This window comes from Balaenoptera musculus, chromosome 9 (assembly GCF_009873245.2).
Source record: "Balaenoptera musculus isolate JJ_BM4_2016_0621 chromosome 9, mBalMus1.pri.v3, whole genome shotgun sequence".
In the NCBI taxonomy this organism is placed as follows: domain Eukaryota; kingdom Metazoa; phylum Chordata; class Mammalia; order Artiodactyla; family Balaenopteridae; genus Balaenoptera; species Balaenoptera musculus.
The window spans coordinates 35,947,137-35,962,136 of record NC_045793.1 but is presented as its reverse complement, the minus strand read 5'-3'; the positions used below and the strand labels follow the sequence as shown (position 1 = coordinate 35,962,136).

The window sequence follows — 15,000 nt, the reverse complement described above, 5'->3', positions numbered from 1 at the left end:
GAACAAGAAAATTCATTATTATATAACCATTCTAATAGTTTTCAAATGAAAACTTTCTCTAGTTTCTGAGCTTCCTTTTGATAGAATTATCTTCTATTTTTTTCTTCTATTTGTTTTTTCCCTTCCAGTTTTATTGAGATATACAGCACTGTATAACTTTATACAGCATAATGCAACATAATGATTTGACTTACATGCATCATGAAATGATTGACCTACAACACTGGGTTAGTTCCTGGTCTGTACAACATAGTGATTCACTATTTCTCTACCCAACAAAATGGTCACCACTTACTTTCTTCTATTTGTATTCTCCGTAAGATATATGAGAAATAAAACTCACAGAATGGAGAACATTGAGGGAAAGGAAGTAAATCTGAAAACATATCTGGGTTTGAGCAGAAAGTGTATTTTTTAAGAAACATTTTTAATTGAAGTGTAGTTGATTTACAATGTTGTGTTAGTTTCAGGTGTACAGCAAAGTGATTCAGATATATATATATATATATATATATATATATATTCTTTTTTAGATTCTTTTCCCTTATAGGTTATTACAAAATATTGAGTATAGTTCGCTGTGCTATACAGTAGGTCCTTGCTGGTTATCTATTTTATGTATAGTAGTGTGTATATGTTAATCCCAAACTCCTAATTTATCCCTCCCCCCCACTTTTCCCCTTTGGTAACAATAAATTTGTTTTCTGTGTCTGTGGGTTTATTTCTGTTTGTATATAAGTTCATTTGTATCATTTTTTATTTTTAGATTCCACATATAAGTGATATCATATGATACTTGTCTTTCTCTGTCTGGCTTACTTCACTTAGTATGACAATCTCTAGGTCCAAACAAAAAAGATGGAAGTCATCATTGTGTTTCCAGCTGTTTAGATGAATGTGTGAAAAGTGCCATTGTGGAGAGTCCCATCAGCCAAACACAGGCAGAATGTGTCATAAATCAGCTACAGTAAAGGAACATAAGTTCATAGTGCTCTTCTGGAATCTCAGAGTGGGAGAAAGTAAAGAAATAATTGTTAGATAATGTAAGCCCTGAATCATTTCTGCCTCAGTTACTGGTTATTTTGGACAATTAATTTTTTTTTTTTATCAATTTGCAGTTCACTTTGCCTCAGGTTTTTGGTTGGCTGATTGATTAGCCACAAATAATAGCAATATGAAAACCAAGTAGGATTAACATGCAATGATGATATTCTCATTGTATCTTTAAAAATATGCTATATCTGCAATATTTATCCCCCTGATTTAACACAGCTTGCTCAGACTACTTTTAAAGTTACAATTTCTTTCAACCATATAAAAATATGTACATGAGAATCAGATAGATGTAACAAAATTATAATTTTGATAAGGAGATTTACAGACATTTTTCTCTATATTGCAAAATGATGTAATGTATTTTATCATTTTAAAGTAAGGCATTTTAAATATTAAGCATTTCAAGCCATCATGAACATTACTATAATATTGGATTTTAATGTGAAATAGGCAATTAAATTACAATCTCTAAGTATGTATATAGAGTGACTGTAGGTATACAGAAGTCAAAAAAGGATGGATTTGTAAATCAGTCTTGAATAAAATACTGATTATAAAGCTATTTGATACAATGTGTACTTTAAATATCAACTAGTAATTAATTAGTGACATATTTTCATGACCCAGTACCACTGTCTACAGGTTAAAAAATAGGAAATTATTGTGACATGCACTTTAAATTTTGATATGTTTTTGACATAAGATAGAAGTCAGTGTATCCCAATACATAATATATTCATAGGTTTAGTATTACTATAGGGATATATATATACACACACACATATATATTTGTATATGTGTACATATGTTTAATTCCAGCTTTTAAAATATTTTTGAATTTGTAGAAGCTATCTAAAACAAACATTTTCATTACCAATCTGAAAGACCAAACAGGGAATGCTAGATAAGCAGCCAGTCCTGGTTTAAACTAACACCTTGTAGAACTAGATGAGCTTGGAATCTGTTGAACAGTAAAGAAAATGATAATCTTTTTAAATAAAATATAATGTCCTTCATGCTGAGTTAGGACTGTGCTGAAGTTTTTCTTTGGCATCAGTATTCAGCCAAAGTCAGCTATTTGGTTTGGACTTCATGCTTTGCTTATGGAAATCTAAATAGCCAAATGTCTACTTCAACACCACTCTGGCATCCTTGATTTTTTTGCTTAATCTGTGATCATGGGCTTACATAGAACATATATCTAATCAGGGTAACAGCACCAAGCACTATGAACAATGTACGTCATGCAGAATTATTGTTACCATTTTAGTATTCCCTTTCCAATACCAGTAAATCTTCTATTTGTAATTTAGGAAAATCTCCTTTGGGGTTTTACATGCTGAAAACTCCATCAATGAGCTAAAGTTTGAAGGTACATTTATTATAGTGGGAATAAAACTTTGCAAAGTTACTTGTGAATGCTGTTATGCATAAAAACTAACTTAGGGATAAATAAATACATAGGGAAATATTAAAAATATGTTGAGTTAGTTGTTGAGAAAATTTAAATGAGACAGGAAGAGGGAGATTAAATTATATCATAATTCTAATTGTTGTAGAATTGTTTAGTATACTAACATACGCATATTCAAATGGGTTTAACGCCATTTAGGCCATCTGCCTTAAAAAAAAAGTTCTATTTGTCAATTCTTTATGTGTTGAGGGAAGACTTAAAAGGAAAATGTCAACTTTGTCACATTAAAATGTCATGATCAAGAAAAATAAGAAATCATTGTTTTTGTAATAGAATATCAGACTGTAAAAATGCAGCCTGTAAAAATTTTAATAGTAAAATCATAGCAGGAATTTTTTTACATCAGATATATTCCTGTATCCCAGAAATTCTTTCCTTGGTGGAGATATTTGCCTTTGGTCTCAGTTTCAGCCAAATAGCTATTTTTACTTCTTATAATTCAGCATTTGGACGAAATGTGTATTAGGTACATCCACCTGTCATTGAAAGTACATTTTAAAGATAGGCGTTTTACCTACAGGTTATAGTAAACCCCTAGTCAAATACAGATCAATAAGATGTTAGGTTTGGCAAATTATAAACGAACACTTGGCTTTCTGAAGGTAGCTCAGAAACTGGAATAATGGTTGCCACTGGAGAGGAATACTGGGGACCCAGAGGTCAGGGCTGGTAGGGAAATTTAATTTTGCAATGCATACCCTTCTCTGTGATTCAATTATTTTGGCCATGCGTGTATACTAGTTTTTCAAAATGTAAAATTTAAGATGAAAAGTGAAAATTAATGATAATATTTCAATAATTTCAAGTATTGAATATCAAATCATTCAATAAAATATATGAATAATACAAATACTTTTACCAAAATTCACTTTTATTACTTTTAATTGTAAATAACCCTAGAAAATAAGTTAATTAAAAATTCACAGTAGACTGACTTTATATCATACTATATTAAAATTATTTAATATTGAAAAGTAATTACTGGACGTAAAAAATAAAAGGACGTGGAAAGAATCGTTTATTTTTGAGTGTGAAAAAGATGCTCATGTAATTTTTACCAATAAGTGAAACTTTTAAACCTTGTATGCCCCAAGAATGTATAATCTCGATATGAATGATAAAATTTTCATTAATTCTTAGCACAGTGCTTGGCACCCAGTACTCTGCAAACTCTAGCTCTAGAAATAAAGAATTATTATTTAATTGCTTTATCTGTCATATTATATGCAATTTGATTAGGAATTCTTCTTTTTATTCTCTCAACTCCTGGAAAAAGAAACCTTTTAATGCTTATTTGTAGTCCTGGCAGTGAATGAAGCCCAAGTCACCATACAAAAGTAGAATAGGGTTTCTCAATTTTTTGTGGGCAAGGAATTTTTAAATTATGAAATTATAAAACTTTTCAGCAGTGGTATTATATGCATATATCCTTGAAATATGTTTTAAAGGAAAAATGAATAATCTTTACTTAAGATTTTAAGTTGACTAATATTCTGTGATACTATAGTCCACTGATTCCCAGATTGTGCTTGCCACTACACTAGTGTTCTGGTCCATTGAACAGCTATTTTATTTATTTGTTTGTTTGTTTGTTTGTTTATTTTTGGCTGTGTTGGGGTTTCCTTGCTGCGTGTGGGCTTTTCTCTAGTTGTGGCGAGCCGGGGCTACTCCTCATTGCGGTGCACGGGCTTCTCTTTGCGGTGGCTTCTCTCGTTGCAGAGCATGGGCTCTAGGCGCACAGGCTTCAGTAGTTGTGGCGTGCGGGCTCAGTAGTTGTGGCTCACGGGCTCTAGAGCACAGGCTCAGTAGTTGTGGTGCACGGGCTTAGTTGCTCCACGGCATGTGGGATCTTCCTGGACCAGGGCTCAGACCCATGTCCCCTCCATTGGCAGGCGGATTCTTAACCACTGCGCCACCAGGGAAGTCCCTGAACAGCTCTATTAAGTAATATTCATTGAGTTTTTACTCACTGCAGGCACTCGTATAGGCGCTGGGAATAAAGCCATGACGAAAACAGACAGCAAACTCTGCCATCATAAAACTTACATTTTAGTGTAAAAAATGTAACAAGACAGACTGTAGAAGACAGACAACAAATAAGTCAAGTAAAATACATAGTGGTAACTGCTAAGGAGAAAAATCAAAAAGCAAGGATAGGAAAAAATTAAGCAACCACAGGAGAAGGGAGGAGTTGAACTTTTGTAGACAAGGTAGCCAGGAAAGGAGTCCTGGGAAGGGGCTGTGTGAGTAATGACCTGAAAATGTGAGGGGAGCTTGGCCACGTATTAGCTCTTGAGCAAGTTACTTAACTTTCCTGTGCCTCAGTGTCCTCATCTCTAAAATGAAAATAATGATGGTAATAATAATAATAAAAACAATAATAGTGGTTTGGGCATTACATTAGTTGTTATGTATGCAGCCTTTGGAAAAGTAACTGGCATATGAGAAGCGCTATATAAGTATCTGTTAAAAAAAACGGACAAAGAAACCTGCTAGAGGAGTGAGTTGGGGTCAGAGGAGCTGTATAAACAGGAGCTTAGTTTTGGACATGTAAGATTTGAGAATTTGTTAGGGTTATGTGGAGATGCCAAATAGGCAGCCTGCAATTCAGGGAAAGGGCCTGGGTTGGAGATCACTTGAATCCTAAGCCTATACCTGGTATTTAAAACTGAAATAAATTAGTGTAATTGTAAAAAGAATCTGTTGAGTTAATTTTTTTCCTTCAAACATATTTGCAAAACACTGAGTTTAAGAAAGAGACTCAAGCTTTCTTTGTTACTAGACAGATATCTCAGAACTGTTTTACTTGCTAACATGAACCAGGGGTCTCCGAGATGGAAACAACAGGCCTCTGAGATCTCTTAGACTAACAGCATTTAGAGAGTACTGTTCCATAGAACACAGTTTAGGAAATGCTGAATTTGTTATATTACTGCCTGAAAAAGTAAATTACTTCTTGCCTATCATCAAAACATAAAAAACTCCCCAAACTTTCAAAATGCTGCAAAATGGATTGGCTAGTTGTTTCATTTTCATAAATAGTTTTGTATCCATAGAAAATAGCTAAGCAAGTTGATGCGAAAACTTTGTCTCATGGGCAGTGTAATAGTTTACTTAAAAAAAAATTCCCCCCAAATTATCTGTACATTGGAATCATCTGTGGAGCTTCAAAAGCTACTAGAAATGGTGATTTGATTTGTTGCGGCTATGGTCACGGCACTGGAAATTTTAAAAGATCCCCAAGTGATTCTGATATGTAGATGCTTTGGGGAGCTAGTTTCGCTAACAGGAATCTCTTTTTGACATTATTTATTCTCTGTCCCTTATTTAAAATAGTTAAAATTAAATATTTAAAATATATAAATATTTAAAATTTTTAAAATATTCTTTTAATTAAGGATCGTTATTTGGATGATGACCAGGTTATTTTATTTATCAAATGTTTATATGCCTACTGTTTGTCACCCTATCATTGTGATATCATGGTGATACCACTAATTTTCAAGGCAAATGAATAGTTTAATGGAATTCTACTTTTAGAAGGGAAGTGGATATTTAGGTTAACTAAATTATTAATAAAATCCAAAAACTAAATTATTAATAACATCTTTAACTGGTATAGTTTCAGAAAACATCTAAGAGTCTTTAGCCAAAATATAAAATGTTATTAGCCACTCAGTCTGTTAGAATCAACTAGTACCATTTATAATTCTTTAGACATTGGCCTTATAGGAGAGCAATGGTTATAAACAGTGTGCCCTTTAAGAGTCACAGAACTTCTGTGTACAAACCAGTATGTCTTCGAGAACTGTATGAACCCGTTTTAATCAATTAAATCAACAACTATTTCTTGAGCACATACCAGGCACTGTTCTAGGCACTGGGGGGTCTACCAGTAAAATAAGAAATCCTTGCTCTTAGAAAACGATGGAGGGAGGCTGTAAAACAAATAAATAATATAGTTTAGGGGCCGATAAATGCCCTAAAGAAAAATAAAGTAGGGTGAGGTGGAAGGGCACGATAAAAGGCAGGTGGGGAGGGGCAGTGGTTGATAAGTGTGGTCAGAGACCTCTCACAGGAGGTGACCCTTGAACCAGCTGAGAGAAGGGAGGGAAGAAGTCTTGAGAAGATTTGCAACCAGAGGGGCCTAGGCTGTGAGGGCTGCCAGAGGAAAGCTCGAAAGGGAGCAAATGTTTGATGCATTCGAGAAAGAGCAGAAAGCTAGTGTAACAGAATGAAACGGAGAGAGACAGCGATGGATGAGGTCAGAGAGACAGGCAGGAGCCAAATAATAACTGCCAGCACCTCATGGGCCATGGTAAGTTTTTTTTTTCTTTTCTTTTTTTTCTTTTTTTTTTTGTCTCTAAGTTCAAAGCCATTGTAGGCTGGAAAGCCATTGGAGGGCTTGTTGGGGAAGTGCCATGGCCTCACTTACCTTTAGAGAGATAACTTTGGGCTGATAGATGAAAAGTAAATTAGCCAAACCTAAGGTGAAAACAGGAGGACAGTCAGGAAGCTATAGCAGTGGTCCAGGCAAGAGCTGACGGTGGAGCAGAGAGAGAGCAGAGAGTTCTGATGCAGTGGATGTGTTGATGCTCTCACAGAAAAGGATTTACTCATGGAGTTTTGCTGTTAGGACACCTAACACATGCAGCCAGGTAACAAAAAGTCACGGTCAGAAAAGTTTCAGTATCCCACGTTAAAGCTAGAATTAAAGCAATCGTTAATGATCTTTATATAGAAATTACTTCCTATGTAACAGAAATACCTTTCTTTATTAACCCATCCTCTTCTTTATAGAAAAAACAGCTTTTAATAACTTTGGGAATCTGAGTCACCCTGTCTTGTCTTTAGTCTCAGGCCATGTCTTAAAATCTTGAGGAGCCAGAATCACCAGAATGATAGCTTTCAGTAAAACTGTCTGTTTGAAATTGTGATGGGCATAGCAGTTTAAGGTTTCCACTGTGATGAATAACTTGACCAAAAGTTATGTTTGGAACAGTGAGAATTCTTCTGTTGCTCTGGGCTACTTACCACTATGTCTAGATCAATGATTTTTTCCACTTGCAGGGGTAGGGGTGAGAGAGCTCTCCTCACCATCATATTCTGTTCTCTTTCCCCAGTCTCCCCTGCCTATTCCATGCCACTTCACTCTCACGCAGCTCGCAATTGATCAGCATCACTAGAGCATCTGATGTGGGGGGAGGGGCAGGGGAAGTTTGATTAGCATTTTCATCCTTATATCATATGCTGTAGATGAACACAGTAATAAAAAGCATAGATTTTGGACCCACAGGGCATCAGGTTTGAATTCTGTCCACTGGTTATGAGCTTGGTGATTGGGGCAACAGAGTTAATCTTTCTGAGCCTCCATGCCCTCATCGATAAAATGTAATGATTCCTAAGGTCAGGTGAGGTTAATTTAGATTATGAATGTAAAGCGCCAGAATATAGTAGATGCTCAATAAATGATAGCAATTATAATTACAAGTACATTTTCTCCTGTATATCTTTATTCAGCAGTTTTCATATTTTTAATAAAATATTTTAGGAGCAAAGGCATTCAAGTCAGACTGCCTGGATTTAAATCACAGCTTTATCACACATAAGCTTTGTGACCTTAGATATATTTTTGAACCTCTCTCCCACTTTGCTTCCTTATCCGTAAATAAATTGGTTACAATAAAAGTATCAGCTCCATTGGACTGTAGTAAGGATTAAGGAGCATAAGGTATATAAAGAATATATGAAGGCGCAGAAATTGGCATATATAACTAATGTTTTGTAAGTCAAGTACTGTAAATAACAGTCTCTCAATTCCTTATTTCAAAATTACAGTGAAAAGCTAAAGTACTGTACCTAGCTTTTCTATTTTCATTCATCATAAGTCAGGTAAATTTGCATAATCTGAGCCAGGAATTTGTTTAAAATGAGTAGTTGATTTATTCTATCAGTCATAAAATGAAGGAGAAATTTAGATATTATCTGCTTAATTAATCCATGTAAGTTAGCATATTGGCTTATTCAGGACCTCAAAATGAAATTCAGTTATTTCCTTGGCCATTCTGACAAAGATCAAAATAACTAGATAATTGTCAAATCTATTTTTCTTTTAACGTGAGTGTTTGCTGTTTTCCCCTGACATTTGTGTTTCCCACGTTACTTCTTTTTTCATTTCTTTTGATATGTGTTATTTCCAAATGTTCTTTCAGTTCCTCACTGATAAAAACTTCATACTAGCAATAAGTAAAAGCTTGAATAAAGTTAAATAGTTAAAAAGTTAAAAGTTGAATAGTTTAATTTTCAAATGGAACTTGCTGTGTTTTTTCTACTGATCCTTGATATTATTCCCAATACTATTATTTCTAGTACTGTTCTTGAATTGGTAGTCTTTAACAAATAACTGATTATTGAAGAGAAAACGATAGTGCTGATGGTATTAAGTGGTTTATTATCATATATTAATAATTCTGGTAACGTCACTTTTGTGGTTGGCCTTAATCCAGTGATAATACTAAGCTCATTATATGAAATTTACTTTGTTATATTAGTGGGGCTTTCTTTCACTTTATAGCTGGCTTAAGTCCTGCTGAGATTCAGCAGTTATGGAAAGAAGTGACTGGAGTTCACAGTATGGAAGACAACGGCATTAAGCATGGAGGGCTAGACCTCACTACTAACAATTCCTCCTCGACTACCTCCCCCACCGCTTCCAAAGCGTCACCACCAATAACCCATCACTCCATGGTGAATGGACAGTCTTCAGTTCTAAATGCAAGGCGAGACAGGTAAATCTCAGGAGATACATTCTGTTACATATCACCAAACTTTACTTTCACCATTTGTGAAACTAAAAATAATGATTTGTACTTAACAGGGGCAGAATGTGTAGAACAACTAATTAAATAGATAGAAACCTTTAGATTATTTGTATTTATATTATTTTCGTTAGAAAAAAAGCAGTTCAGATACCAGCAGTTTAATGGATAGAGTGGGGAATTTCCTGAAGAAAGTTATTTGTTAATAAGTGCATGCAGAATTATTGTGTCAATATATTTTTATGGCTAAGGTGTTGTGATTAACCTGATTGCTGAAATGAGAACATTTTTACCATTTTAAAACTTAACCAGTTTCAAATAATTAAAGATGCATATATATCCCCCTTATATATGTTACAAACATGTGCTTAGAAAACAGAATGGATATACATAAACATATAAACACAGGTATCATAAACCAGAAGATAGAAGATCTGGTTTGCCTTTTTTATGGTTGTGGCATGATGGAATTATAAATATATAATAAAAATGAACTTACGGTGGTAACTTTCTGAATAAATTTACCTCAATATTCATAAAGAAAAATTATTTGATTTCAGTTACCAACACTGAGTACATTATATTAGGTGATTTTTCAACTTACTGTTTTATTTTAGTTGTGTAAAAACTGCCTTTGTAAAAGGATCACCCATGTACTTTTTTGTCCATTTAGTTCTATTTATGCAGGCATATCGTTATCTAATCAGGTCCTTTAATGTAATTTACATAAACTATAGAAGCTAAAATATTGCTCAATATGAAAACTATCTTTTTAAAAGATGAAGCATAAGTGTAGGACTTCTTAACAGAATGGCTTAGTCTCATATGATATATAGCTGTAAAATTCATATTTAAGTGGAGTGGATTAATAGTGTTCTGTTATGTATGTGAATACCTGCCTAGCTGCCACAAACCCTTTCCCCTAAGCAAATGTTTTTTCAAAGAAACGTACATATAATTACAGTACAGCTTAAGATATAATGCTGTAGTTTGGTGATGTTTTATGTCTTCCTAGAAGTATCATGAAAATTTTTTTCTTGTTAGCTTTCATTATTATAAAATGGTATGCCTTTGAATGCTTTCACGCTGTTGTTTTAATTGAGAGTAATTTGATGATTATATAGTTCAGAAGTTGGTTGATGTCTCTAGGATCTGTCTATCTGATATAATACTCACTTATCAAAAGTCTTGGATAATTGTAGAAAGAGATAGCTAATGAATACCATTCCAAAGTAGAATTTTTAAATCAGCTGTAACTAGCAGAAACATATATGGTTCACACATAAATATTAAACAATGTAAATGATTCTAAAGGTCCATATCTTCTCTAAAAAGAACATTTCGAAAATCTTATGGTGATTTTCCTATGACTTTCTTAAAAACACAGGGTTTTTTCACTTGACCACATATGAATATATATATTTTTATTTAGAGGTAAATGTTACGTTAAGGTCATATGGCAGGATTAGCATATGATATTATACAGTCCTCTTAGTTTTTCATCGTTTATTAACAGTCATCTTTGGCTCTATTTCTCCTCTAATTGGAACATCATCTAGCCTTGGCAGTTGAACTATTCAATAGAACGATTAAATTTTTCTGACTGCTCTGAGCTGAATTGACCTGTTTTGACCTGTTTGTCACTGATCGTAACCTGACAGGCGCTAGCAGCCTGCAACGATTATGGCTTTTTGAGATCAATCTGATGCCATGTTCTTTTGCTGCAGCTCATCACATGAGGAGACTGGGGCCTCTCACACTCTCTACGGCCATGGAGTTTGCAAATGGCCAGGCTGTGAAAGCATTTGTGAAGACTTTGGACAGTTTTTAAAGTAGGTTTTTTACTTTTTTTAGGGGAGGGAGTGGATTGTATGGGAGTTTTATTAAGCAGATTGTTGTAAACAAACGAAAGAAAGCTGAAGGAAGAAAGTGAAGGTCCATCATAAGGCACACTGTAAGTTTTCTGTGTGTTCCAACAAGTAGATTAGCAAAGTCAGGCTAAGACGGTTAACTCTTCCTCTTTACCTTTTCATGAGAACATTTTACAAATCATCCAATAAAAGTTTTTGAATGAATGAAAAAAGAAGTAGCCCTACTATAGCAGTGTCATTAATAACTGGAACACGTGTTTGTTGGATTCACTTAAATTTCAAGGTTTCAATAAAAATTTCCAGTAACATTATGTGAGAAGTCATATTATATATATATATATATACACACACACACACACATACATATATTTAAACAAAAGACAGATTTTAAAGGTTTATTTTTTATTGCAGACTTTATATTTCTTACTTTAAATAATATTTAATGTATTTATTTAACAGCAAGAATAAAAAACTGAAAGTTAATAGTAACTAAAATTTTAAGATAGTTGTTATTTTCTCCATGTTGTTACTTGTTGCCCTGAGAATCATAAAGAAACATACATGGCCCTATGTTTGTATGATAGATTATATGGCTTCTCTAGCTTAAAATCAACTTTGTGTGTCCTTAATTTCTTCATAGAGTGATAATTTATTTTTTTTAATTCATAAGAGGTTCTTTTTCAAATGAGAATATGCATCTTTCATGAAACATTTTCCACGCACAATTTCAGTATACAAGAGATCTAAACAGAGAGCTACAGATAGGTTTATGGAGATGAGTAACTTCACAGGCTGAGACTCTTATGTTGTCATGGAGCAGCTAACAGGGTGAATGAACTGTTTCATGCTTCATCAACAATTAAGTTAATTAGCTCATTTGAAATTGCACTGCTTTGTTGCCAGGATGTTGGCAGAAACATCAGAAAGATGTGTTTACAAATGGTAGACTACAGAGTATAGAGCAAAAGCACCTTAACAACAAGGCACAAGTACTTGGCATCATAATAACTGTATAACTGAATTACAGTAAGACTTCCACAAGGATTTTTTTAACCTTTTCTTATTTCTGACCAATTAAAAGAAAAAAATCTTCCTATATTATTATGGATTTTCTACATGGCCTTGAATGAAAATTTGCACTCCTATTATCCAGAACAGTTGTGAGCTACCACTTTGTTGGATAGGAAACTGATTTGACCGTTCTAAAAGCAAAGAGAGCTCTTAAAATGTTAAGTAACTTTGCTAAAGTTTTCCTCTCTAAGAAAAATAACATTTGCTAAAATAAAGACAGGATATAAGAATATAATTCTTTAAAGAACTAATTTCATATTTCTTCATTTGAATATATTAGTCCTTATTAATATGTTATATTATTCCTTATCATTAAGATTATTTAGAGCACTATTGCTGCTATTTCTTCAGTATGGCAATTTAAGCCATAGAACTAGCTCAGTCACCAAACATTTTATTGCTCTAAGTTGTTGTTTTTGACAAAATTCAAAATAAAGCTTTAAGAAAAAAATACATGTCTTTGTTTCAGTATGATTTCCTTTATGGCACATGGAAAGGAGCATTGTTATTCATCTCAAATTTGTATACATATTTTTATTACTAACAAGCTTATAAATATGAACTCTCATTTTACCCTCCATGGGTCTTTTTCATATTCAAGTTAGTACTTTTTAAAAACTGAAGAAGTTACAATTAAAAAAGCATTTCCTTTCAATTAAATATCAACTTTGTTCCCAAAGACTGATCACTTTTCCAACCCATTAACTTTATAGGGATGACAGAACAAATGACAGTAGATTTTAAGGCCTTTCATTTAGTCCATTTTTGTTATGATATGCTTAGATTCTGTAAGTCAAAGATCTGTGATAAATTCTGTTAATACAGCTAATGCCAGTGTACTGTACTGAAATGAAATATTAGACATATTTCCATACTAGTATTGTCTTTTTCTTAAAAATGTGTGGGAAATTTGAAGAGAAATAAAATAACGTTTTATTAAATTAATTTCAGTTATTCAGAAAAAAAATGTTGATTTAGTGTCTCTGTGGAAAGTGAATTGAAGAAGGCATCACCACTAATACCGATTTTCTTGGAAAGAAGATTTTGCTTTTCTTTTGTAATAATGGACAGGATTGAGAGTCTTGGGGGGAAAAATGTCAGGCAAGTCAAAAAGCTGTGAAAGGTTTTTCGCTCTCAGGTTTTTTGTTTATCCATGCTCCAGAAATTTTGTACCCAGTGTTTACTATAAAAGGTGTTTGAGAAAATATTATTGTGGCATTTTTATTTCTAAAATGCACTAGAAATACATTGTACAGCTTGAGCTGTACTTTGTATCAGACAGCTTATCCATTGGTTTGAAATAAAAGGAAGCTATCCATTATTACTATTTACCCTACATATGTTTAATAACAAAGGATAGTAGAAAATATAGAGTCCCAAATTCTATTTCTCACATTATATCCCCAAATAAACTGGCAGAATTCCTCTATTTTTGCCCAGCACCAAATGAAAATCCACCAGAGGACAGTTGCTTATGAATAACATATATATTCTTAGCCATATATACATATATAAGAAGAAAGTCTAGACTGAAAGGTGTTCAGGAAAATTTCTGAATTACTATAAAGTAGGTGTCGACAGAAGCTAACCATTTTTCTGACCACTCATTGACGATCTCACTAGATCACTAAAAGCATTTAATACTAGTTCTTCATTACTGTCTTATAAATGTCAAAGTGTAATCATATCCAACAAAATTTTAGTGTAGTTTGTCTGCAAAATTAATTATCATTCCATTGGCCCTAAGTCAGCATGAATGTAGATGGATTGACTTTTAGAGCTTAAACCAAAAGGTTTACAACATAACATTCAAGTTGGCAGACAAGTGTTCTTGAACCTGCATGGGCGGATGCCAGCAAACAAAACATGGTCTGAGATACAAAGATAGATATACTCTTTGAAGAATGGCAAAGTGGTTAGTGTCAATAAAATGTCAGCCTATTAAGGAGCAATTAGTTGATGAACATAAATGAATTAGGTTTATTATAAAGCCTAAAATTTTAAGGTTTGACATTGTCTAAAGAGCAATAGAAAAGGTAGTAGAAACAGAATATTTAATGGAAATGTGTTATCTTTTTTCTTGCAACTGACTACTCTAAAAATTATGCTCTTACTTAGTGTGTATTGTCTATTTCTTTGTCTTTGACTAGGCAGCATGGCTACAAAATTATGACCTCAAGAAGGCATTCTTTGAACTTGTCAGAATGTTGTTTCTTTTGGTGACAGTGCCCCCATCTCTCAAAACTAAGGCATCTCACATAATCAGCTAAATGAATAGTGACAGCTAACATTTTGTATTTAAACTCCTGTCAGTGTTTAAACGTAAAAAGCTTGATGCAAAATAAATCAAACACCAGTGATATGCAAGGGAAACATTTTGTTAAAACAGTCTCTGACATACTTGGATTTAAATCTGATCCCTTTTTAGCTTATGAAATGCTATAACTTTAAATGAACTTGAAAAAAAAATCTAGAGGTTAAAATAGAATTGCTAATCTGGGGTGTATATAATTGAAGTTACCACATGCATTCATAACCTTAAAAGCTTAATTAAAGAGAACTGTGCATTAAATAAATTGGAAAGATCCTTTCCTACATTTTGTCTTCCTGAAATGCTTGCTTAATTGTTTTTAGAAAGAATTTGACTGCCTATTTACACTTTTTTTTCCTAGTGGACACTACCTACCTAGCACGTAGATTCAGTGCAGTT

The 15,000-nt window shown here is 33.4% G+C and overlaps 1 protein-coding gene across 1 annotated transcript in view; it reads left to right on the top strand.

Moving 5' to 3' along the window:
* The window catches only part of FOXP2 (forkhead box P2), a 531,741-nt gene that overhangs the window by 476,613 nt on the left and 40,128 nt on the right, over window positions 1-15,000 (top strand). Inside the window, exons 11-12 of the mRNA XM_036862984.1 lie at window positions 9,105-9,318; window positions 11,076-11,180. Of these exons, the coding sequence (XP_036718879.1) occupies window positions 9,105-9,318; window positions 11,076-11,180 (319 nt within the window). The remainder of the gene's footprint in view (window positions 1-9,104; window positions 9,319-11,075; window positions 11,181-15,000) is intronic.